General features: G+C 46.1%; 1 protein-coding gene across 1 annotated transcript; it reads right to left on the bottom strand.

Moving 5' to 3' along the window:
• Positions 1-3,216: 3,216 nt before the first annotated feature.
• On the bottom strand, positions 3,217-25,444 carry LOC103276475 (V-set and transmembrane domain-containing protein 1-like). Its single transcript, XM_008073884.2, has 9 exons — positions 25,411-25,444; positions 23,049-23,084; positions 22,263-22,544; positions 22,111-22,175; positions 7,733-7,835; positions 6,995-7,022; positions 6,717-6,754; positions 6,242-6,273; positions 3,217-3,336 (listed from the first exon to the last, which is right to left on the bottom strand). Exons 1-9 carry the CDS (start codon positions 25,442-25,444, stop codon positions 3,217-3,219), a joined length of 738 nt encoding a protein of 245 aa, XP_008072075.2.
• Positions 25,445-27,329: the final 1,885 nt, after the last annotated feature.

Here is a 27,329-nt window from a genome sequence, read left to right as displayed (position 1 = left end):
GCTTGAGCCCCAGAGTTCAAGACCAGCCAGGGCATCACAGCAAAACTTTCGTCTGTACTAAAAACATACAAATTTCTGGGCGTGGTGGTACACGCCTGTAGTCCTAGTCACTTGAGAGGCTTAGGTGGGTGAGTTGCTTGAGCCCAGGCGTTTGAGGTTGCAGTGAGCTATGATTGCACCACCGCACTCCAGTCTGAGCCACAGAGTGAGATCTTGTCTCAAAAAAAAAAAAAAAGAAAGAAAGAAAGAAAGAAGGAAAGAAAGAAAAGAAAATGGAAAAAAGAAAGACATATAGCTGGGCACAGTGGCTCACGTGTGTAATCCCAGTTCTTTGAGAGGTGGAGGTGAGAGGATTGCTGGAACCTGCGGGTTCGAGACCAGCCTGGGCAACATGGCAAGACCTCATCTCTACAAACAATGAGCTGGGTGTGGTGGTGCATGCCTGTAGTTCCAGCTACTTGGAAGGCTGAGGCAGGAAGATTGTCTGAGCCCAGCAGGTCGAGGCTATGGTGGCCAAGACGTATGATTAGCCTGGCTACTCCCTCCCTTTTCCCTCCTTCCCTCATCTCTTCCTCCCTCTCTCTTCCTTTATTTTCTGAACAGGGTCTCCCTCTGTCACCCAGGCTAGAGTGCAGTGGCACAATCCCAGCTCACTGCAGCCTCCACCTCCTGGTCTCAGGGTGTCCTCCCATCTCAGCCTCCTGAGTAGCTGGGACTACAGATGCACATCATCACACTAGGCTAGTTTCTAAAAACTATTTGTAAAGATGGGGGGGGGAGGTCTTGCTATATCACCCAAGCTGGTCTCAAACTCTTGGCTTCCAAGAATCTTCCTGTGTCCGCCTTTCAAAGTGCTGGGATGACAGGCGTAAGCCACAGGGCCTGGCCCCAATTTTCTTTCTGTATGTGGGGTCATTTAGAGACCCTAAGAGAATATTCTGAGCATCCACAGCCTGCATATACATTTATCCTCAGCCTATGTTTTAAGGCAAACAAAGTCAAACTCCAAATTTCATAAAAATCCACTCAGTAGTTTTTAAAAAATTTATTATTTTTATTAGTTGGAGTCTCACTCTGTCGCTCAGGCTGGAGTGCAGTGGCACGCTCATGGCCACCCCAGCCTCAACTTACTGGGCTCAGGCGATCCTTCCACCTCAGCCTCTCAAGTAGCTGGGAGTACAGGCACACACCACCACATCCAGCTAATTTTGTGATTTATTGTAGAGACAAGGTCTCACTATGTTGCCCAGACTGGTCTTGAACTCCTGGGCTCAGGCAATCCTCTTGCCTCAGCTTCCCGAAGTGCTGGTATTGCAGGCATGAACCACCCAGCCAAAAATTTCATATATATATACAGAGAGAGTTTTTTGTTTGTTTGTTTTCTGTTTCTTTCTCTTTTTTTGTCAGAGTCTCACTTTGTCACCCAGGTTGGAGTACAGTGTCACGCTCATGGTCACCGCAGCCTTGACATCCTGGGTTCAGGCAATCCTCCTGCCTCAGTCTTCCAAGTAGCTGAAACTACAGGCACACACCACCATGCCCAACTAATTCTGTGATTCATGGTAGAGACGAGGTCTCGCCAAGTTGCCCAGGCTGGTCTAGAACTCCTGGGCTCAGACAATCCTCTCTCCTCTGCTTTCCAAAGTTTTGTGATTATAGATGTCAGCCATCACACTCAGCCTTGTTTTTTTTTTTTTAATTATTGATTTTACATTAGAGACAGGGTCTCACTATGTTGCCTAAGCTCTCTTATACTCCTGTCCTCAAGCAATCCTCCTGTCTCAGCCTCCCAAAGTGCTGGGATTACAAGAAAACTGTTGCACCCAGTCCCCACCCAGTCATTTCTGAGAGGTGGGGAAACAAAAAGACAGAAATTTGATTTTTAAAAATTTATTCAACAGTTATTTATTGAACTCCCACTACATTGAAAGCCTCTTTTGGGTCCTTGGAATACAGCAGTGAACAAAACAGGGACCCCTGCCCTCAGGACCCACATTTGCATCATTTACTTCCTTAGTAAATGGAGCAAATCACCCTCGACATTTTCCGGTGCCTACATCGCTCCTTCTTTTTTTTTGAGGTGAGGGTCTCACTGTGTTGCCCAGGCTGAAGTGCAGTGGCATGATCACAACTCATTGCAGCCTTGACCTCCTGGGCTCAGATGATCCTCCTGCCTCAGCCTCCTGAGTAACTGGGATTACAGGTATGTGCCATCACACCCAGCTACTTCTTGTTATTTTTTTTGTAAAGACGAGGCCTTGCTATGTTGCCCAGCCTGGTCTCAAACTCCTGGGCTCAAGAAATCCTTCCACCTTAGTCTCCTAGAGTGCTGGGATTACAGGCGTGAGCCACTGAACCCAATCGATTAATTCTGCAGAAATTAATATACAGCATTTGGTCTATGCTTTAAATCCTTTTTTATTTCCTCACAATTGAACATACTAGTTTACATTCAAAGACCATCTACTTCTGACAAAGTATTTACATTTTTGAAGCCCATATTTTTTCTTCATTTACCTAATTATCACTAATATCTGTATTTTTTTTTTCTATTTTCCACTCATAGGGTAAAATTAGTCATTGAATTGAACTGAATCCATTTGTTCATTTTCTCCGAGCTTGCTGTATTTCCTTGAGGGACTTAATCATTATTTGCTGGATAGTTGATCCATAATAATTGATTATTTCCTTGAATTGTTTTGGGGGGAATTGTGGGGTAGAGACAGTGGGATGGGATTCTCAGGCATGGCTAATCAATAAATAAGTCATACTTTTTTTTTTTTTTGAGTCTAGGTTTTACTCTATCACCCAGGCTGGAGTGCAGTGGCACAATCATGGCTCACCACAGCCTCGACTTCCTGGGCTCAGGTGATCCTCCCTCCTCAGCCTCCCAAGCAGCTGGGACTACAAGCACACGCCACTAAGCCCAGCTAATTTTTTGACTTTTTGTAGAGACCAGGTCTCACTATGTTGCCCAGACTAGACTCCAACTCCTGACCTCAAGCAATCCTCCCACCTTGGCCTCCCAAGACGCTGGGAGGATTACACGCACAAGCCACTGCACCCAGCCCAGTTATACTTTTTCCATTAAGATGAGAAACTTAATTTCACTAATATAGATTAGGAGCGAGAGACCCAGAGTCACCTGGGTTTTCACACGTCCGATAACCTGGCTATCTAAATTCACTCTCCTCCTGTGACTCTCGCTGTCTGTTTCTACACTTTCAGGGTTGCATAGTCACTGGATCTGGGGGGCTCCTCAGTGGGGGCAGAGGCTGCCTTGGACAGTGCGGTGGCGTTTAGTTCAGTGTAGGTCACTCCCTGGGGGTCTTCAGTCTTTGGGGAAAAGAGATGGATACAGACAGGCATTTAGAGCTGAGTGGTCCTGAATGGCTGCACTATCCACAAACGGCCATTTATTTTAAGTGGAGTAGAATTAAATTAGATGCGGAATTCAGGTCTTCAGTCATGCCAGATGCATTTCAAATGCACTATGACCACTGTGGTTACTTCACTGGGTCATACAGATACAGAACAGTTTCATCATCAAAGTTCTGTCCAGGCCGGGTGTGGTGGCTCACCCCTGTCATCCTAACACTTTGGAAAGCAGAGGTGAGAAGCTTGCTTGAGCCTGTGGGTTCAAGACGAGCCTGGGCAATATGGCAAGACCTCATCTCTATAATAAATCAAAAAATTAGCTGGGTGTGGTGGAGCACGCCTGTAGTTCCAGCTACTTGGAAGGCTAAGGCGGGAGGATCACCTAAACCCAGCAGGTCGAGGCTGCGGTGGCTGAATGTGCCACTGCCCTCCATCCTGGGTGACAGTGGGAAACTCCAGCTCAAAAAAGAGAAAGTTTTGTCTGATAGCACTGTTCTGGAAAGGCTGTGCTTCTGTTTTTGTTTGTTTGTTTTGTGATTGCTGTTTTTTTGTTTTTTGAGTTGGAGTCTCACTCTTTCGCCCAGGTTAGAATACAGTGGCACACTCACAGCCACTGCAGCCTTGACCTGCTGGCTCAGGTGATCCTTCCACCTCAGCCTCCTGAGTAGCTGGAACTACATGCATGAGCTACCACACCTGACTGATTTTTTGATTTATTGTAGAGACAAGGTCTTGCCATGTTGCCCAGGTTGGTCTCGAACCTCTGGGCTCAGGCAGTCCTCTCATATCCACCTCCCAAAGTGCTGGGATGACAGGCGTTGAGTCACCATGCCTGGCAGGATGAGGGGCTTTACTATAGGACCAATAAAATGACATCAAAATAAGTCATAATTGGCGCTTATAAAAATTAGGGCCAATGTATGGTTTTGAGATTCAAAACAATCCTCCCAGAACAGCTGATTATGTAACTATTATATTATTATGATATTATTATGATCAACAATTTGTTAATAGACACCATAAGTTGAACACTTAAAATAGACCAGATCTTACAAGCATACAGATAGAAGGAATATAGCCCTTGTGTTCAATAGCACAGCAGGGCAATTGTAGTTAACAACAATGTATTATATACTTCAAAGTAGCTAGAAGAGAAAATTTGAAGTGCTCCAAACACAAATTAATAAGAAGAGAGATATTCTATATACCCTGACTTGATCATTACACATTGTATGCATGTATCAAAACATCGCATGTGGTCAGACACAGTGGCTCACACCTAGAACCCCAGCACTTGCTTGAGTCCAGGTGTTAAAGACCAGCCTGAGCAACATAGGGTAATCTTATCTCTACACCTCTACACACACACACACACACACACACACACACACACACACACAATCAAATATATGATCCAGGCAGTGTGGCATATGCCTGTAGCCCCAGCTTTATGGAAGGCTGAGGCGGAAGGATTGCCAGAGCCCAGGAGGTCAAGGCTGTGGTGAGCTGTGATTACACCACTGCACTCCAGCCTGGGCAACAGAGTTAGACTCCAACTAAAAAAAAATCACGTGTGCCCCATCAATATGTATACTTATTTTGCACTAATAAAAAATAATAGATGAGAGAGAGGGGAATGATGAAAGCCAGGGGCCGGAGGTAGGGAAAATGGGCACCATGATAATTTCCCGGCTAATTCAAGTCAAGCAAAATAAAATCTGGGAGATCTGCTGTGTAACATAGACATGACAATGACCAATACCCTATTGTATGCTTAAAATTTTGTTGAAAGGCAGCTCTTCTGTTAAGTCCTCTTACCACAAGAGGGAGAGAGAAACACCAGAGGAAAAGAGGGAGCTTTTGGAGGTAGCAGATGAGTTTATGGTATTGATGGTGATGATAGTTAATGGTTTCAGGGGTGTATTCTTATCTCAAACACATCAAGCTGTAACATTACAGAGGTACAGTGTTTTGTAGAAAAGAAAAGAAAAAGACATAGACCCCCATCAACCATTTGTTGATGGATGCTTTGATGCCAACAATCTGATATTTAGAATTTGCCAGAGACTCTGATAAACCCTGTACGCTCATGGCATCAGTGGATTTACACAGGCCTTTTTTTTTGAGTCAGAGTTTCACTCTGTCCCCCAGGCTGGAGTGCAGTGGCACGCTGCTCACAGCCACTGCAGCCTTGACCTGCTGGGCTCAGGCAATCTTTCCGCCTCAGCCTTCCAAGTAGCTGGAACCAAAGGCACACAGCCACTACACCCGGTTAATTTTTTTACTTATGTTGAGACAAGGTCTCACCACGTAGCCCAGAATGGTCTCAAACCCCTGAGCTCAGGCAATCCTCTCGTCTCAGCCTCCCAAAGTGCTGGGATTACAGGCTTGAGCCATCTCACCCGGTCTGCACAAGCCTTTTAAATGAACTTTTTTTTTTGAGTTAGAGTCTCACTTTATCGCCCAGGCTGGAGTATAGTGGCACACTCACGGCCACCGCAGCCTCAACCTCCTGGGCTCAAGCAATCCTTCTGCCTCAGTCTCCCAAGTAGCTGGAACTACAGGCGTACGCCACTATGCCTGGCTAATCTTTTGATTTATTGTAGTGATGAGGTCTTGCCATATTGCCTAGGCTGGTCTCAAACATCTGGTTTCAAGCAATCCTCCCTCCTTGGCCTCCCAATGTGCTGTGATCACAGGCACGAGTCACTGTGCCCGGCCTCAAAGTCCATGTCTTTAAGCACCATGATAATTTCCCTGCTGAGTTAGGGACATCAATAAATCAGGGTGTGGGCTAAACCAGACATGACCAGCCCGTGGTGGTAAGGGAGCTATTAGGGAAGTCCTATGAGGAAGAACTCACCGAGAAAGATAGCTTTTCCATCTTGGGTAAATCTGCATGTCAGTGAGAGGAAAAAAAAGTCAGTTCTCAGGCTACAGGAGTCAGAATTGTGCCTACCCTCCCTCCCTCCCTCTCTTTCTCCCTCCTTCGTTCCTTTTTTTTTGATACAGGGACTCACTCTGTTGCCCAGGCTGGAGTACAGTGGCACAATCAAGGCTCACTGCAGCCTCGACCTCCTGGGCTCAGGCGATCCTTCTGCCTCAGCCTCCTGAGTGGCTGGGACTATAGCCACGTGCCTACACGCCCGACTAATATTTTTATTTTTTGTAGAGACAAAGTCTCACTATGTTGTCCAGACTGGTCTCGAACTCCTGGGCTCAAGTGATCCTCCCGCCTCGGTCTCCCAAAGTGCTGGGATTACAAATGTGAGCCATGGCGCCCTGACAGAACTTAGTTTTTTTATCCCATGATTCTCTTAACTTTGCTGTTGACCTACCTGTAACCTCCTGTTCAGATAATTTGGAATGGCTGGTTCTGAGAGAGAGAAAGACACGTGAAACTTTAAGAACTGAAAATGGGAGGCAGAGGATATAGGCGTTGGAGAGGAGAAAAGAGAGGGCACAGGTGGGATGGGGTGGGGGCCCAGGGCGGGGATGGCAAGACTGTCATGGATATGCAGATGGGGTCTCTGAATTTGGGGGGATAGGGGAGTAGGGATTGGGGAGGTGGAGGGAATGGGGGGTGGGAGGCACGAGCTGGGTCAGGTATGCCCACCTCCTGGTGGATTCTTCATGTGATGAACCTATAAAAAAACCACACAAGATGAATTGTTTTTGACTCAGGCTTTCACTCTGTCACCCAGGTTGAGTGCAGTGGCATGACCACAGCTCACCGCAGCCTCAATCTCCTGGGCTCAGGTGATCCTTCCACCTCAACCTCCCAAATAGGTGGGACTACAGGTGCACGCCACCATACTTGGCTGATTTTTTAAAATTTTATTTTATTAAAAATTTTTTTTTTAGGCCGGGTCCAGAGGCTCAAGCCTGTAATTCCAACACTTTGGGAGGCCAAGGCAAAAGGATTGCCTGAGCTCAGGGGTTCAAGACCAGCCTGGGTAATTTGGTGAGACCTCGTCTTTACAATTAAAAAAAATGCCAGATGCGGTAGCATGCACCTGTAGTTCCAGCTACTTAGAAGGCTGAGGTGGAAGGATCGCCTGAGCCCAGTAGGTTGAGGTTGCGGTGGCCATGAGGGTGCCACTGCACTCCAGCCTGGGTGATAGAATGAGACTCTGACTCAAAAAAAAAATTATTATTTTTTTGTAGAAATGAGGTCTCGCTATGTTGCCCAGGCTACTTTCGAACTCCTGGGCTCAAGCAATTTGCCCTCCTCGGCCTCCCAAAGTGTTGGGATGACAGGCTGAGCCACCGTGCCTGGCCAACACAAGGATGAAATTCATCTACCTAGAAAATCCTTGACTCCGCCCCCTCTCTTCCCGCTCTCTGAACTCACCCTGCTGACTGCATCTGTAGATGAAGAAAATGGAGAGGAAGAGGAGGAGGATGGAGATGCAGGTAAAGGTGGTGACGAAGATGATTCTGGTGTCTGCTGGGAGAAGGGTGGGTCAGAGAATCAGTCTGACTGTGGAGACACACGGACCAAGGTTAGCAGGACAAGGGAAGAGGAACCAGATGGATGGCCTGGCTTCCAAGACTGGATCTGCTGCCTTGAGCTTGAACTTCCGATGACCTTGGGGAATTTCCTTAATCTGCCTTCGATGCTTCTGTCTCCCCATCTATGGAGTGAGGATGGCAGCAGTAGCTACTTTATTGGATGATGGGGAAACTAAATGACTCCATATGTACAGAGAGGATTAGGGCAGTGCCTTGCACGTGGGACATTCCCTGTAACTGTTTCATCCATGACATTGATATTGATCAGTTATTGCAAGCCAGCTCTGGGCTGGGTGCTTCATATTTATTCTTTCTTATCTTGAAATAAGCACATAAGATAGATTTACTATCCCCATATTGGAAATTCATGACTGAGCACCAGGAAATAGTAAGTCTGATACACTTTTTTTTCTTTATTGTGTTGGAGTCTAGCTTTGTTGCCCGGGCTAGAGTACAGTGGCACGATTATGGCTCACCATAGTCTCGACCTCCTGGGCTCAGGTGATCCTTTTGCCTCAGCCTCCCAAGAGGCTGGGACTATAGGTGCACGCAACCACGCCCAGCTAATATTTTGATTTTCTGTGGAGATGAGGTCTCGCCAAGCTGTCCAGGCTGGTCTTGGACTCCTGGGCTCAAACAATCCACCCCCTCAGCCTCCCAAAGTGTTGGGATTACAGGCATGAGTCACCACACCTGGTCACTATTTTAAATTCCTGCAGCAACCCTGCGAGACTGGTATCATCATTTCCATCTCACTGATGAAGGAGATACATGTGTGTGAGTCCTGGGATTATAAGAGAATTGTATCCAAGCTTACAGCGTTACAAAGGAGCCATGGCATAAATTAAGGCTGGGTGGTAAATCCTACACAATTCCCCCTAGTCTTTGGTTTCTCGGTTCTTTAGACTAAAGATACATACGTGGTGAAACTTGAAGGAGTGGGAAGCAGAAAAATGATTGGAGACAAAACGTTTAGTAACTGTAGAAGCACCTGGCCACGACCCTCACTGTCTGTGTGCTTGGGTCTTACAGAGTTTCCAGATGTGAGATGGTCCACGGTCGCACAGCACAGCCAGGTCTGCAAGGAGCCCTTCACGGCATCTGATCCTCTGCACCAACGGAGGGACTTCAGCCGGACCGTTCCCTGCTTGGTCCCCTCACTATCTATATGTCTACATTCTACATGTCTATACATGTAGGATTATCTATCTGCTGTCTATCTCCACCTAATTTACCTATCTAGCTAACATATCTATCATATAAGTATATAGTATCTATATATTATCTATCTATATCTAATCTATCTATTCTATATACTTACTGATTATTGATCAATCATCACCTAATCTATCATCTATCTAATCTACCTATTATTCTATTATGCTCTCTATCTCTCTATTTACTCTGCCATCTATCTATTTATCCATCTATTTACCTATCATCTATCTAATTTATTCAATCTATCAGTCATCTATTTAATCTATCATGCAATCTCTCAATCTACCAAGCATCTATTTACCTGTCTATTTTATCTATCTATCTATCTATCTATCTATCTATCTATCTATCTATCTATCTATATTTACCTACCTACCCATCTCCCTGTTCTATCTACCTACCTGTCTACCTACCTACCTACCTATCCACCTACCTGTTCTATCTATCTACCTGTGTATACATCTGAAATGAGGCTCTCTCTTAACTGGTCAGCAGAGAGTAGTGAAGGGAGTGGAGGGTTTGTAATGAGACACACTTGGGATCTCCCATGCATAGACTTTATAAATGTTCTCTTCTTTTTCTGGAATCAGTAATTCCTTGGTTAAATAAAAGGAGGTACAGGAAGATGCTGATACCTCACTTGACAAGTTAGAGAATGATGAGGAATGCTGGCTTTAATGCACTCTGTCTAGAAAAGGGCTCGCTGAGTAGAATAACGAGGTCGTGGTCTTCACGACTGTCTCTTCACCCACTATTCCACCCATGGCCATCTCCTTCCATAACAACCGCTGTCAATGCTCCTCATTCATGCTCCCCACACTGCTTGGCCATTTCCATGCATTCTGGGTCACAGTTTCTTTCAGTCTCCAAGGTGAATGCTTGCATTTCTTCCTTGGGGACTGCCTGGGGGAGCCCCAAATGCCTTGGAATGTGTGCACCCCCTGGCATCCTGCATTAAGGACCACTGTTGGTGGGAGTACGAGCTCCCTAGCTCCCCGGCTTCCTGCACTTTCGGCCTTCTCTGTCTCCAGTTTTTTTTGCATGACTGAGCAAAAAAAACCATCGAGGGACATGGATATCCCGCCCAGGTTTAGTCTGCTTCTCTCCCAGCCTTTCTTCCCACTCCCCTATAACATCACTTTCACACTCATACTAAGAGCCTGAGTCTGATAGAGCCAAATCTAAGAGACCCTCAAAAGCAACAACTCTGTTGAATTCTGTTCTAGTCAACAGTGCATCTCCATGAACTTTTGAAAACAGGGCAGGAACAGGACTGCCAGGGTCCCCTGATGGAAGCAGAAAAAAAAACCATAACCTTGGCCGGGCACAGTGATTCACACTGTAATCCCAGCACCATGGGAGGCCAAGGAGGGAGGATCACTTGAGGTCAGGAGTTCAAAGACCAGCCTGGGCAACCTGGCAAGACCTTGTCTCTACAAAAAAAAAAAAAATCATAAAATTACCCAGGTGTGGTGGCGTGTGCTTGTAGTCCCAGCTACTAGGGGGGATCACCTGAGCCCAGCAGGTCAAGGCTGCAGTGGCTGTGAGTGTGCCTCTGCACTCCAGCCTGGGTAACAGACAGAGTGAGACTCCAGCTCAAAAAATAAATAAATAAAAGAAAAAGGAAAAAACCTCAGCCTTGCCTCATCCTTTCAGTTCCCCACTTTTCCAGCCTATAGTTTTTCTATTTCACATAGTAATTCACTAGAAATGGGAAGTAAGTTATTGCAAAATCAGCCTCTTCATATGACTTCATAACCAGCTGAACTGGGTTCACCCTGAGATGTCCACACATCCTGGCCAAATTTCACATCATGATTTACAAATCGCCAACATAAATTATGAGCTACTAATGCTGCTGGAATTGGGCAGGGCAGTGGGACGCAGCCTTATATGGCCATAAATGAAGTCACAGGCACCTGGAAGGAAGGCAGGTCTTGTGTCAAAGTTAGGGAACAAAATGCATCTTCGTTTTCTATACAGCAATTGAGCATAATGTCCCTTTGCAGTGGCTTTGAGGCATACGGTAAGGGCTGTTCATTCTGTTTAGAATGGTGGTGATACAAATTTAAGCTCAGAAAGTACATTTTAAAACATTATATGATACCCACCAGGATAAATATAATTTTTAAAAACAGAAATAAGTGTTGACAAGGATGCAAAGATGTTGAAACCCACATATGTTGCTGATAGGAATAGAACATGATAACAGCCACAGTGGAAAACAACTTGACTGTTCTTCAAAAAGTGTTTCTTTCTTTTTTTTTTAAATTCAGGATCTCACTCCATTGCCCAGGCTGGAGTGCATTGGCACAATCACGGCTCACCACAGCCTTGGCTTCCTGGGCTCAGACCATCCTCCCTCCTCAGCCTCCCAAGTAACTGGGATTACAGGCATGCACCTCCACACCTGGCTAGTTTTAAAAACAAAATTCGTGAAGACGCAGTCTCACTGTGTTGCCCATGGTGGTCTTGAAATTCCTGGGCTCAAGCAATCCTCCTGCCTCGGTCTCCCAAAGTGTTGGGATTACAGGTGTGAGCCACCGCACCTGGCGGTTCCTCAAAAATTTGAACACAAGAGTTACCAGATATCCCAGCAATTTCACTCTTAAGTATATATCCAAGAAAATAAAACAAACACTTGCCTCAAACAAACACTTGCACAGTAATGTCCACAGGCAACATCACACACATTTGCCAAAAGGTACAGAAAACTCAAATGTCCATCAACAGGAAAACAGAGAATCAAAATGTGGTACGTCCATATGATGGAATGGTTTTTGACCATGAAATGAAATGAAGCATTGACACATCCTATGATATGGCTGAACTTTGAAGACATCATGCTAAGTGACATAAGCTACTCACAAAAGATCACATATTTTGTGAATCCACTTACACAAAATGTCCAGAAGAGGCAAAAACAACAACAACAACAACAACAAACCACCCATAGACACAGCAAGCATATTAATGGCTGGTAGGACCTGGTGGGATGGGGAAAACAGGGAGGGACTGCTTAATGGGCATGGGATGTCATTCTGGGATGATGAAAAGGTTCTGGAATCGCATAATGGTGATGGCTATACAACCTCGTGAATAGACTAAATGCCACCAAATTGCACACTTTACAAGGGTGAATTTATGGAACATGAGTTATATGAAGGGGGACCCCCCCAAAACTCAGAATGTATTTACAAAAAATTGTGTATTTATTCGTACATGTTTAAACTTCAGTCACCTTCCAAGTACTCTCTGTTTGATGCAATACACCTATTGAGACGCTTTTTTCACTGCTCAAGACAATTTTTGAGCATGTCCATTTTAGTGCTTCTGCTGGTTTTTGTTTCACCTCTTCTACATTGGCAAAACGTTTCTCTTTGAGGACTTTTTTCACCGGAGAACAACAACAAAAAATCCCTCATGGTGAGATTGGGGGAATAGGAGGGTGGGGCATGAAGGTCATGCTGTTTTGGGCCAAAAACTACTGAGTACTCAGCGTGGTGTGGGCAAGTGCGCTCGTAAATCACCCATTATGAAATGGGCAACACGCTGTAAGAATTTCCAAAAAAATTCACTGAAGCTGAACTCAGCCTCTTACCACAATGCTAGCTGGTCCATGGATGCTGACGGGTTCCTAGAACACTTACCTAGCAGGGGAAGCCTGTATTACAAGGGACCCAACCCTCCAAAAGGTAATTCTGGAGGGTTTTCTTGGGTCTCCCCTTGTATAAGTAACATCAGAAAAAAGATAATTTAATATTCAGTTATTTTGAGAACTTTAGAGTCCTCCAGCCTCTGCTTCCCAAAGTGCTGAGATTACAGGTGTGAGCCACTACATCTGGCCAGAACTTTGGAGTTTTAGCAAGTCCTTGATCATACATATTCTCAATGTACCTCCTCTACACAGGCCCTAGTACTATTCTCCAAACTGGTCACATATAATATACTCCCATTATTCCCAAGGTTCTGCCTTAGTTTTTCATCATGTAGCATGGCAGAAAATGTACCTTGTGCCATTTTTAATGCCAGCTTTTTCAGAACCTGGGAGCATTTTTTTTTTAGACAAGATCTCACGATGCTGTCCAGGCTGGTCTCAAACTCCTGGGTTCAAGCAATCCTCCCGCCTCAGCCTCCCAAATTGCTGGGATGACAGGCGTGAACCACTGCCTCTGGCCCAGAACCTGGAAGTACTTTAGAGGCCATCCTCTCACCACCCAAAAGGCAGGTGTTTCCCCCCATGATACTGAGAAAGTGGGCAGTGAGATTGCTCTTGGGTATTTTAAGCCAAGGTGATTCCCCCATCCCACGAGGCAGATCTAACTGGGACAGACATCCCCTTTCTAAATATCTTACCCTTTTTTGTAGAAGGAGTTCTATGTTCATCATCTTCATCTAGAAAATAGGAAGCAAGAGAAGGAATCACAATGATGATTTGGAAACCCTAAGAACATAAGCCTCCACTTCCTGCTTTGAGAAGCAGAAAAGAGGATGTCTCTTCCATTCCTTGGATACTCCCTGGGTCCTTAGACCAGGCACAGAGTGTTGGAATACTCTTCTTGATATTTCTGGAGTGTGATGTTACTTTATTTACATTTTTGAGTCAGTGTCTCATTTTGTCACCCAGGATGGAATGCAGTGGCATGATCATGGCTCACTGCAGCCTCAACCTCCTGGGCTTAGGTGATCCTTCCAGCTCAGCCTCCCAGGTAGTCAGGACTACAGGAGCCACCACAGTCAGTTAATTTTGTGATTTTTTTTTTTTGTAGAGATGAGGTCTCGCTATGTTGCCCAGGTTGCTCTTGACCTCCTAAGCTCAGGTGATCCTCCTGCCTTGGCCTACCGAAGTGTTGGGATTACAGGCGTGAGCCACTGTGCCTGGCCTGATGTTATTTTTATAACAAAAATATTTATGAATGACACCATTAATTCTGCCTCCCTCAGCTTCTTGATGGGTTTTCATACCTTAACAAAAAGTGTCACCCTTCATCCAAAATTCTAAATTCAAAACTCCAGGAGCAAAAGATGTATTTCTACCATTCCTTTAACAAAGCATTCAAGGGCAGGTGTGGTGGCTCATACCTGTAATCCCAGAGCTTTGGGAGGCTGAGGCGGTAGGATTGTTTGAATCCAGAAGTTCGAGACCAGCCTGGACAATATAGCAAGAACTTGTCTTTACAAAAAAACCCCAAAATCTAAAAGTTATCCAGGAGCGGTGGCGCACGCCCATCATAGCTACTCAGGAGGCTGAGGTGGAAGAATTGCCTGAGCCCAGGAGGTCGAAGCTGTGGTGAGCCATAATCATGCCACTGCACTACAGCCTGGGCAACAGAGTGAGACTCTGACTCAAAACAACTACCACGACGATGAAAATCACAAACAATGCACTCAGCCCATCACCGAGATCCAAAGATTCTATCTCAGAATATCTCTAAGAATCAATCCATATCTCTAGGTCCTCAGTGGAATCATGTAGTCTAAACTAAAATGCCCCCAACTCCCAGCCCCTGACAACCACCATTCTGCTTTCTGTTTCTATGAGTTTGATTTTTTTCAAATTCCACGTAGAAGTGAGATTATACAGCATGTATCTTTCTGTGTCCAGCTCATTCCGTGTAGCATGATGTGTGGGGGAGATGAGGACACATGTTCAGGGATGAGATGAACACATTCTGGTTGTCTGATCCCCTGCCTGGGTGGCAGCAGATATGTGAGTTCATTTGACTGAGATAAACATCACACAACTGTGCAGATTTATCAAACCATCACCTGTACACCTTGTACATATACAATCTGTATTACTTGATTAAATATTTATTTTTTAAAAATTTCATTGTATTGGGTCAGGCACGGTGGCTCACACTTGTAATCCCAGCACTTCGGGAGGCAGGGGTGAGAGGATTGCCTGAGCCCAGGGGTTCAAGAGCACCCTGGGCAACTTTGTGAGACCTCATCTCTACAATAAATCAAAAAATTAGTCAGGCATGATGGTGCACACCTGTGGTTCCAGCTACTTGGAAGGCTGAGGCAGAAGGATCGCCTGAGCCCAGCAGGCCGAGGTTGCGGTGGTCATGAGAAAAGAAAAACAAAAAAAAGAAAGAAAACAAAACAAAAAAAGAAACAATGTTTTCATAGCAAAAAGACAGAGATAAAGAGATCTTCTGATGCTCTCTTGCTATAGAGATAGGCCGGGCACAGTGGCTCATGCCTATAATCCCAGCACTTTGGGAGGCCGAGGTGAGAGAATTGCCTGAGCCCACGGGTTTGAGATCAGCCCGAGCAACTTGGCGAGACTTTGTCTCTACAATAAATAAAAAATTAGCCAGACATGGTGGCACATGCCTGTAGTTCCAACTACCTGGGAGGATCATCTGAGCCCAGCAGGTGGAGGCTGCGGTGGTTGTGAGCATGTCACTACACTCCAGCCTGGGCAACAGAGTGAGACTCCAACTCAAAAAAAAAATTATTGTATTGTAATTTGAGTTGTGAGGCGCATGTGAGCATTTACTACATAAGTAAATTGCTTCAAGGTAAGGTTTGGGCTTCCAGCTGGCCTTCTCTCCCCTGAGAGTGGACCTGGTACCCAGTGTGTGGCCATGCGCCCCCTCTCTCTTCCCATCCTCCCTCCGCTAGGAGCATCCAGTGTCTGCCGGTCCCACCTTTGCGCTCATGTGACCAGAGATCAGGGCCCACCTATGAGTGAGACAATGAGTTGATTAAATAATTTAAAAGTGAAAAAGACAAAATAAAATGTCCTATTGCCTGAAATGCAGCAACTCCTTACTCCATCTGACCCCCAATTTTCCAAAAGCAGCCAGAGAGACCCTTAAAGCACGTAAATAAAGCCATGCCACTCTCTGGCTCCCACTCCGCCAGTGGGTGCCCATTCCTGTACTCTGAGAGCAGAATCCCTGCCCACTTCAAGCGCCACAAGACCCTGCATGCCCCAGGCCCCATCTCCCATTCCAACCTCCTTCTATGTCACTTCCTCTTCTCTGTCCTGCTTTCTGGGTCTCAGTCATTCCAGGGACACTCCCACTTCGGGGACTTTGCTTTTGCTGTCTGTCTGGGATTTTTGCTTTGTTTTTAATTTCTGGAGGGCTCTTCTCCAGATGTCCCTGTGGTTGGGTCATGCTTTGTGCTGGTGGCAGATAGGCTAATTTTTTATTTATTGTAGAGATGAGGTCTCGCCAAGTTGCCTGGGTGGGTCTCAAACCCTCGAGCTCAGGCAATCCACTCACCTCGGCTTCCCAACGCGCTGGGATTACAGGCTGAGCCACCGAGCCCAGCCAATCCCCTTCTCTTGAGTGTGGGAACTTGTGACCTGCTTCCCACCAGCAGATATGGCAAAGGTGACATGATGTCACTCCCATGATTACATTATATAAGACTCTTTAGGGCTCTCTTTCTCCCTCTCGTTCTCTCTCTTTCGCTCTCTCTCTCTCCCTCTCTCCCTCCCTCCCTTCTTCCTCTCCTCTCTTCTCTTTCTCTCTTTTGCCCTCTCTCTCTCCCTTGCTCTCTCTCACTTGCTCTTGCTGTCTCCCTCTCTCTCTTCCTCCCTCCCTCCTTCCTCTCTCCTCTTCTCTCTCTCCCCCTCCTCCCCTCCCTTCTCCTCCTCCCCTCCCCCCTCTCTCCCTCCCTCCTCCCACTCCCTCCTTCTCTCTCCCTCCTTGCAGGCTCTGCAGAAGCAATCTTTAACACTTCACTAAGTATTTATTTAATCTTACTGCTGTAATGATCCACATATTGCCAACAACCATGGGAGTGGAGAAGTGGAACCTTCCCCAGTCAAGCCTCCAGGGGAGAACCCAGCCCTGGCAGACATCTTGATTACATCATTAGGCCCTAAAGCAGAAGACTCAGCTAAGCTGTGCCTGGACTCTTCCTGGCCCACATAAGCTGTGAGATAATAAATGGGTGCTTTGAGTGACTATTTTTTTTAATTTAAAAATTTTAAGAATGTAAAATTTGATATGCAGTCATAGATTACTAATACAATGTCTCTCACAGTTATTCTCCATCTATAATGTGTTTTTTAAAAAATTAATCTCGTATCTTGTTCTTATTTTTTTCTTCCAAATGAGAATGTAAGCTCCTGCTGGCCCAGAGACTCAGTCCACCTCAGCTAGTATTGTATGCCCAGGACACACTAAAGTATCTGTGTTTGTAGTGTTTGTAGGGTGAAAGAACAGTCATTTTGTGCCAGGTTCTTTAAATTAATTTTCTTCTGCAACAGAAGCATTCCTATGCCCATTTTGTAATAAGTAAGGAATCTTATAATAAAGTGATTTGCAAAGCAGCACACAGACGATATGTGGAAGGCTGACATGGAAAATGAACCACTGAAAATTGACTCTGTAACCCTCTCTTGATGTAATGGTACAGCTGACGTAGAGAAGAAGAAATCAGGGGAAAGTGAATGATCTGTCAGAGAACATAATTGGGAAGTGGCAATTTATTGCCAGGTTTGTAGGGCTAAAACCTAAGTGTGGGTATGACAATTATTAAGATGTCAAAAAAAGTTATCAGGGATATAATATGAAATCAATGTCAGAATGATGAGCACATTGTTGGAGCATCAATGATTATGAGCTTTAGAAAGAGGGTAATCAGAGGTAAAATATTAAGTGCTCAGTTTCTCATTATGTACCAGTGTGGGGAGCCAGCCTTGGAGGCTCACCTGATTGACAAAGTCCAGGTGCGCTGAGGACTCCCGGCCCCAGGATAAGCCACTGATGCTGCTATAAGGCTATTTCTACACTGCAGTCATGATTGTGAGGCTTCTCCAGGGATTCTTCATGATACAACCAACCTGACATATTGGTTGTAAACAACTGTAATCAATTGAACAATATTGTTGAATGATTAATGGATGGATGAATAGATGAGGTAAGTGGGTAGAGAATTGGGTGGATAGATGGGTGGGTGGGTGGTTGGGTTGGTAAATGGATGGGTGGATGGATGGATGGATGGTTGGATGGTTGGATGGAGTGAGTGGGTGGATGGGTGGGTGGAAGGTTGAGTGTATGGATGGATTTGTGGATGGGATGAGTGGGTAGATGGGTGTATGGATGGATTTGTGGATGAGGTAAGTGGGTAGTTGGGTGGATGGATGGGTGGATGGATGGATGGATAGGGTGAGTGGGTGGAGGGTTGGATGAGTGGATGGATGGATGGATGGATGGATGATGGATGGATGAGGTGAGTGAGTGGATGGATAGGTGGAAGGTTGGGTGGATGGATGGGTTGGATGGGTGAATGGATGGGTGGATGGATGGATGCAGTGAGTGGGTGGATGGGTGGGTGGAAGGTTGAGTGTATGGATGGATTTGTGGATGGGGTGAGTGGATGGATGGATGGATGGATAGGGTGAGTGGGTGAAGGGTTGGATGAGTGGATGGATGGATGAATGAATGGATGGATGGATGGGGTGAGTGAGTGGATGGATAGGTGGAGGGTTGGGTGGATGACTGGGTTGGATGGGTGAATGGATGGGTAGATGGATGGGTGGACAGATAGATACAGTGAGTGGGTGGATGGGTGGGTGGAAGGTTGAGTGTATGGATGAATTTGTGGATGAGGTGAGTGGATGGATGGATGGATGGATGGATGGATGGATGGATAGATGGAGTGAGTGGGTGGAGGACTAAATGAGTGGATGGATGGATGGATGGGGTGAGTGGGTGGTTGGGTAGATGGAGGATTGGGTAAGTGGATGGATGGGTGGGTAGATGGGTGGGTGGAGGGATGGATGGATGGTTAGTGGGATGGATGGTTGGGTGAATGAAGGGATGGATGAAAGTGATGCAGAACTATTCCTTATTCCTTTAACTTGTGATCTCAAGTCACTATATCACAATTCTCCCACGCGCATCTTCCTTCCATTGCCTTCATTATTTTTTCCAACCCTCTGCACCATGACTGCCATGCTTTCCCACACAGTGAGTTCTTTTCGTTCCACGTTCCATTATTCACCTTCCCTACATCCCTCATAGAGTGCTGGTCACTCTTTCTGTCTCTTCTTCCCTAGCATAAAAAAGTAAATTCTGCATTTATGTACAAACAGATACCGTGAAACTACTTGTCTCTGTGACACCAAGAAGGTCACCTAATCTCTATAAGCACAAAGAAGTTAGGAACACAACCATCCTCAAAGAAAGTAAAGATTGAAATAGTTCATAGAAGTTCATTGTCATGGAGACCGGAACATAGAAAATGCTGGATGCCTGTTAAACATCAGTGTCATTCTCACCTGTCACCAAGATCTCCTGGTTGTTGCTGGGAAAAGGGCCCAAGTGTTGTGAGTCATTGTGGTAACATACACAGCTGTAGTTTCCACTATCATTGCTTGTCACTTTCCGGAGCATGAAATCAGTTTGGTTTTTTCCTCCTTTCTTGACTTCTGGGATCTCCGTTGTCAGGAGAACATTTATGATACATTCATTTCCGTTGTGTGGAATCAAACATTGGAGTGTCCTGAGACCTGGCCACAACCCAGGGTCTCCGCTGATGGAGGGGAAATGTTCTAGAAGTGACCCTAAAGAAGACAAGGCAATGAAGGTAAAGGGAAGGGCCAGGGCTTTCCATTTTCTACTGCACTTGGGGACTATGTACAAGGGGAACCCCTAAAATACCCGGAATTATTTTTTGGAGGGAGGGCCCCTTGTAATACAGGCTTTCCTCACTAGGAAAGTGTTCTAGGAACCCATCAGTATCAGTGTACCAGCTGGCATTGTTGTGAGAGGCTGCATTGTGGAAGAAACATCCCAAATTGTGGCAAACAGGTGACTGGTTCTTCCACTGTAACAACACACCTGCCCACCCTGGACGGAGTGTTCAGCAGTTTTTGACACAAAACATCATGACCCTCACATCCCACCCTCCCTGTTCACCCGATCTTGCTCCAAGTGACTTTTTTTTTTTTGCTTCTCACAGATGAAAAAAGGTCTTCAAAGGGAAACGCGTTGCCAATGTAGAAGAGGTGAAACAAAAAACAGCAGAAGCACTAAAAGGCATCAAGATAGATGAGTTCAAAAACTGTTTTGAATAGTGGAAAAAATGCCTCTATAGATGTATTGCATCAAACAGAGAGTCCTTAGAAGTTGACTGAAGTTTAAACATGTAAGAGTAAATACACAATTTAATAAACAAATTCTAGTTTTGGGCGGTGACTCCCTTATATATCCTCCATCTCTCTGTATCAACCGTGTCTTTTATTTTCTGTATTAAATGCTTTGACATCTAGGGGACTTGCTGACCTTGAAGAGACTGCCCCTCTCAGGGTTAGTTAATTTTTAGAGATAGTAAACAGCTTGCCCCTGAGCATGCCTTTCAAATGCAAACCAACCAATCCTTTTTGAGGCTCTCACATTCAGGGTCACTGTTCCTTCTTAATCACCCCAGGGCCAAGTACCAGACAATCAGGCATAGCTTCTATGCTCCAGAGCCAATTCTAAGCCTGTTCCTTCCCAAAAAAGCAGTGCAATAAAAGCTCTTGCCTCCCCCGCTCTTACTCCTTCTGCCTTTGCCTCCTCACTGACTCTGGTGCTTCCCCACAAAGTTCCCTCCACACCATAATTTGGCATGCCTTTTCCTCTTGGGACCTGTAAGTAACAAACGATCTTTTCTTTCTTCCTCCCTCCCTCCCTCCCTCCCTTCTTCCCTCTCTTCCTTTCTTTTTTTTTGAATCAAAGTCTCACTCTGTCACCCAGTCTTAAGTACAGTGGCACAATCATGGCTCACTGCAGCCTCCAACTTCTGGGTTCAGGCAATCCTTTTGCCTCAGCCTCCTGAGTAGCTGGAACTACAGACACATGCCACCATGCTTGGCTAAGTTTTTTGACTTTTTGTAGAGAAGAGGTCTAGCTATGTTGCCCAGGCTGGTCTCGAACTCCAAGCCTCAAGCGATCATCCCGCCTCAGTCTCCCAAAGTACTAGGCGTGAGCCACCATGCTCAGTCACAAACTATCTTTTGTTGGCAAATCATCTCTTGATCTGCCAACCTCACTGTACTCCAAACTTTCTACTAACTATATTCTCTAACAGTCTCCTTCATCCACATCACTGGGACCCCCCCCCCGAATCCCTGGTTACAATCTTGTCTCCATGAGGCAGGTTAGCAAGTGCAGGAAAATGTGACCTCTGTTTTGTCATCCAAGAAGCACAGGAGGCCAAATTACTAAAAATCTGGAAAACACCTCTAGGGTGTTTATGGTTGGAGTCAGAAGAGCAAAGCAGTCCTCCATGATTGTCTGCAGAACAGAAGATCATCATGCAGCTCAGTTGCTCAAATAAAGGCAAATCCATGGCCCTCACAACTCTCACCCCCTCCCAACCACCTCCCTGAAGGTAGAGGAGACAAAAATCAAGTCTTCAAGACCCTCCTGGGGCTCTGAGACTAGTTGTACTCTCTTCCTTTGGAGTGTCCACTTTCTCGCCTTAACCAACTCTGCTTTTACTCACTGACTTGGTGATTCACTCTCAAATTTTTTCTTGCAGCAAAGTCAAGACCTCAGACAAGAGTTGAAGCCTCCTCTCTCTCCATTAGAGAGACCTCCTCTCTGGCAACACCCACACTCGACCATTTCCATGGTCCCCTATTTCCTCTTTCTTTTCTTTTCCTTCCTTCCTTCCTTCCTTCCTTCCTTCCTTCCTTCCTTCCTTCTCTCTCTCTCTCTTTCTCTTTCTCTCTCTCTCACTCTCTCTCTCCCTCTCTTCCTTCCTTCTTCCTTGCTTTCTTGTTTGCTTTCTCTCATTTAGGGTCTCACTCTGTTGCCCAGGCTGGAGTGCAGTGGCACAAATCATGGCTCACTGCAGCCTCAACCTCCTGAGCTCTGGTGATCCTTCCACCTCAGCCTTCCAAGTTGCTGGGACTACAGGCATGTGCCACCATGCCCGGCTAATTTTTAAAAAATTTTTTGGAGAGATGAGGTCTCACTATATTGCCCAGGCTGGTCTCAAACACCTGGCTCAAGCAGTCCTCTCACCTTGGCCTCCCAAAGTCCTGGGATTACAGGTGTGAGCCACTGTACCCAAAGTTCCCACTTTTAAGATATTGCATCTATCTTTTTGTCCCCTGGGTCCCAGTCAGCTCCCACCACAGGAAAAGACATATGCACATCAAAGAGCAAATCTAAGGTTGCCCTTCTCACCTGTAGCCATCAACTGAAAGAGTTCATTGTTTTCTGACCACTCATGGGAGGCTGTTGTCTTGTAGGCACAAAAGTACCTCTCAGCATCCTTGGGCTCCAGGTCAGTGCTGGGAAATTCAGCTTTGTTTCCTGCTGAGCTCTGCTCTTGTGGGTACTCAAAGTCGTGCAACTTCCTCAGCATGAATGTCACATTCTGCAAATGAGCCTGGCACTTCAGAGTCTTGCTTTTCCTTTCAACCACTAAGCTGGTCCTGGTGCTGAGGGACGGCTTGGGAAGTGTCTCTGGAAAGAATTCAGAGTTAATTTGAGTCTGCCTCTTGATGACCATGAAAGCCCTTCTGGAATTCAGAGGATTAAAGAAAAAAGTGGATCGAGAGCAGTGGCTCATACCGGTCATCCCAGCATTTTGGGAGGCAGAGGCAGGAGGACTGCTTGAGCCCAGGAGTTTGAGACCAGCCTGGGCAACATAGTGAGACTCATCTCTGCAAAAAAAAAACAAAAAAAAAAAAACCAGAAAATTAAACAGGTGTGGTAACACACGCCTTTACGCCTGTTGTATCAGCTACTTGGGAGGCTGAGCCCAAGAAGTTAAGGCTATGCGTGAGGCAGGATTGTGCCACTGTACTCCAGTCTGGGTGACAGAGTGAGACCCTGATTCAAAAGAGAGAGAAAGAGAGAGAGAGAGAGAATAAATAAATATATACATAAACAAATCAGGAAACATGGGATGCAGGTGTAAATAGTCATCTCAAAGGCACAACTTAAACTAAGTGGGCAAAAACTCACCCTTCTTTTTCTCATCTTCAGAGCCCAGACACAGCCCTGGAAGAGAAATCTCAGTGAGAGATAAGTGATGTGCTTATCTCTGAGTACAGATTACACAGAGAAAGCATGACTAGTGTGTCAAAGGTCTGTCGTATTCCTTGCAGATATGTCTCCCGGTTTACCTTTTACCTTTTAGTTTGCTCTACTGTTTATCACTCAGGAGTTAAGCATATGCAGAAAATTCCAGCGACCCTTTCTGACTTATTGGCTTGCTTTCATGATCACTTCTTCTGTCACCATCAAGAAGTCATTCAACATTTGTGTACGTTTTCTTCCCGTATTTTCCCTGATGGCAGTTTTTACCCTTGTTGTTTAAAAACCACGAAGGTTATTTTACTGTGGAGGGAGAGGGGTGGGTTTCCTTCCTCATTCCAACAGAGAGAATTTGCTCTCCCTTCTAGATGTTTTCTGGGGTCAAACGCTCTTGTAGCTTTGCTTCATACTTACGGTAGAACTGCCCCCTCCTCTGTGCCCTGTGCCTTATGTTCCCCTTTGGGAAGGGACCACCATAAAACTTGAGGGAAACGGGACATCAGTTTCTAGAAGCTAGAGTTTCTCTGGGGCCACAAGAGTTTCAGGACATCTGTTTCTTAATTTTTTTTTTTTTTTTAGTCAAAGTCTCACTCTGTTGCCCAGGTGCAATCACAGCTCAGTGCAGCCTCAAACTCCCGGGCTCAAGCAGTCCTCCCACTTCAGCCTCTCAAGCTGCTGGGACTACAGGCACACACCACCACATTTGGCTAATTTTTTAATTTATTATAGAGATGATGTTTTGCTGTGTTTTCCAGGCTGGTCTCGAACTCCTGGGTTCACGCAATCCTCCTGCCTCAACCTTCCAAAGTGTTGGGATTACGAGTGTGAGCCACGACACCTGGCCAACATCTTGATTTCAGGGTTCTGGTCTCCACAGCTTGGAGAGACTAAATTTTTCTTGTAAACCACCAGGCTTGAGGCATTTTGCTAGGGTAACCACAGGGTGGAGGAGGTCATCCTACGGATTGCCCATTTAACTGCGCCCAGCAGCTGGAGGTTTGGGCATGGTGACCCACAGTCATCTCAAAGGCACAACTGTGTTTAGGGAGGCACAACTGGCCCCAAAGGGAAGGGCTGCACCAAGAAAAAGAGGAAGAAACTAGAGAGATGAAGCACATTGATGTTCACCACACCCCCCACCACACCAAGGAGGAACTGGGGGCTTGCTCCTATGGGATGGAGTCAAGATTATGATCCAGATCTTCCTTGTTTTGTTTTTTTTTTTGAGTTGGAGTCCCACTCTGTCACCCAGGCTGGAGTATGGTGGCATATTTATGGATCACCACAGCCTCGACCTCCTAGGGTCAAGTGATCCTCCCACCTCAGCCTCTCAAGTAGATGGGACTACAGGTGTGCGCCACCACACCTAGCTAACTTTCTTTCTTTCTTTCTTTCTTTCTTTCTTTCTTTCTTTCTTTCTTTCTTTCTTTCTTTCTTTCTTTCTTTCTTTCTTTCTTTCTAGATGCAGTCTTGCTATGTTGCCCAGGCTGGTCTCAACCTCCTGAGCTCAAGTAATCCTCCCTCCTCGGCCTCCCAAAGAGCTGGGATGACAGGCATGAGCCACCATGCCTGGACAGATCTTCTTTTTTACAATCTGAGGTCTGTCTTTTTTTTCTATTTTGAGTAGGAGTCTCACTCTGTCGCCCAGGCTGGAGTGCAGTGGCACGCTCACAGCCACCACAGCCTTGACCTGCTCAGGTTCACCTCAGTCTTCCAAGTAGCTGGAACCACAGGCATGCACCACCAAGCCCAGCTAATTTATTTTTAATTGTAGAGGCGAGGTCTCGCCAAGTTGCCCAGGGTGGTCTCAAACCCCTGGACTCAAGCAATTCTCTTGCTTCCACCTCCCAAAGTGCTGGGATGGCTGGCATGAGCCACCACACCCGGCCTGAGGTCTAGTTTAACTGCATTGGGCTCAAACGGAGGATGGTTAAACTCAGCTGAAGGATAAGTTTGACCAGAAAATTTTCCTCTTACCCCCCAGATCTGTACCCTGTAGCTCCTTCCATCCAGCCCTCTAATATTTCAAGGAAATCCCAGGGCAGATATCGTGTTTAGAGGATGCTGAGTAAACAGAGGGTGTCACCAGTCTCTGCACCCCTGCCTCCTCACCATTCATAAGCGGGCACCAGAAGGAACCCTGTGACACCTGCAGACTCTGCCCTATTCCAGGACTCAATCCCTGGAAATCACCATGTCCACACTCGCTGCATTTCCCACCTTCACGTCCCCTCTCCTATGAATTTTTCTTGCCCATTCACACCCGTACGTCCCAGGGCTGGAGACTCACCCAGGCAGAGCAAGACCAGAAGTTCTGTGACCATAGTGTCCTCCTGCCTGAGCCCAGAGGCCTCTTCAGTCTGGCAGTTCAGAGGAGGAGCCTGAGACCCAGGGTGACTCCAGCTTCCTCCCTACCTGCAGGGTGAGGCTCTGCTCTGATGCCCTGTCCTCTGTCCCCTTGTATAGTCTCCTTCTTGCAACCAACACAGGAAGCAAGAAGTCATGAGTGACATTACTCCCCAGTCCTGTGTGGCTCCACCCACCCTGAGCTGTCCTGCCTCATTTGAAGTCCTACCCTAGGCATTTTTATAAGAATAACTTTTTTTTGGTGAGTCAGAGACTCACTCTGTCATCCAGGCTGGGGTGCGGTGGCACGTGCTCGCAGCGATCCTTCCTCCTCAGCCTTCCAAGTAGCTGGAACTACAGGCATGTACCACCACGCCCGACTGATTTTTTGATGAATTGTAGAGAGAAGGCCGCAGTGGCTGTGAGTGTGCCACCGCACTCCAGCATGGGCAACAGAGTGAGATTCTTACTCAAAAAAGAAGAACTGTGGGGCAACCCCCTTGGGTCCCCTTCCACTGTGGGAGCTTTTCTGTCCTCTCAATAAATCCTCCTTTTTAAAAAAGAAAAAAGAAAAATTGGACAGACTGGTCTCAAACTTGTGGGCTCAGGCAATCCTCTTGCCTCAGCCCCCCAAACCTCCGAGATGACAGGCGTGAACCACCGTGCTTCTCTAAGAATGACTTTTATTTTGAAACAGCTGTAGCGTCACAAAAAACAGCGGAGTCTCCGGGTACCCACACCAAGCTTTGAGGATAACATCGAAATACGTGGGTGTCAAAACCAGGAAGCTGGCACTGGCCATACCGTTGAGGGGCTAGAGCACCGGGTCTCTCCCCTCTTCCTGGGGTCTCTTGCCTCCTCCCTTCCCCCTCTCTGTGGTCCCCCTCCTCCTCCCACTCCCTCCTTCTTTCCCTCCTCCCCCCTCCCTCCCTCTCTTCCCTCCATCTCCTTTTCCTTTCTCTGGTATGTCTGTGGGTATACTTCTTGACATTTTATCAACCGTACAGCTTTATAGAACCACCATCACGGTCAAGATGTAGGAGTGTCCCCCCACCACCACAGAGAAATCCCTTCTGCTGTCCCTTAATCATCCCTCTCCCCATTCTCAGTCCTGCACCGTAGCAATCACTGACCTGTTCCACATCTCTCCAACTTTGCCACTTTGAGAATTGTGTACAAATGGAATCGTACACTGCCTCACCTTTTCAGGTTGACCTTTCTCCTCCCCCTCCTTTTTTTTTTTTTTTGTAGAGATGAGTTCTGACTATGCTGCCCAGACTGGTCTCAAACTCCTGGGCTCAAGCAATTTTCCTGCCTCAGCCTCCCAAAGTTGGGATTACAGGCATAAGCCACCACACCTGGTCATGGAACCAGACCTTTCTCATTCAGCATAATGTCTGGAAGATTCATCCAAACTGTTGTATGTTAAGAAGATGGATATGAAAAAAAAGGGATGGGCTTGTTTAGTGTCTTGATTGTGGTGCAGGTATCACAGGTTCAAACACATCAAAATGTAGACATTAAATATGTGCGATGTTTTACTCCAATTGCAACCCAATAAAGCTTTGGGAAGCACATCTGGAATTTTCTTTTTCTGACCTTTATCTTCTATGTTCTCTGCATTTCTGCTCCTAGTTCTCCTGGCTGTGCTCGTTGACACCATTTTCATCTCTAGCAATATGGGGTAAGTCGTTTAAAAGAAAATACAGGCTGGGCACGGTGGCTTACGCCTGAGATTCCAGCACTTTGGGAGACTGAGACAAGAGGATGATTGCTTGAGCCAAGGGATTCAAGACCAGCCTGGGCAACTAGGCGAGACCTCGTCTCTACAATAAATCAAAAAATTAGCTGGGGTGATGGCAC

Source organism: Carlito syrichta, unplaced genomic scaffold, assembly GCF_000164805.1.
Source record: "Carlito syrichta isolate Samal-C Ts95f unplaced genomic scaffold, Tarsius_syrichta-2.0.1 Scaffold316208, whole genome shotgun sequence".
NCBI lineage: Eukaryota > Metazoa > Chordata > Mammalia > Primates > Tarsiidae > Carlito > Carlito syrichta.
Note: the sequence above shows the minus strand (reverse complement) of the source record. Positions and strands in the feature narration are given on the sequence as shown.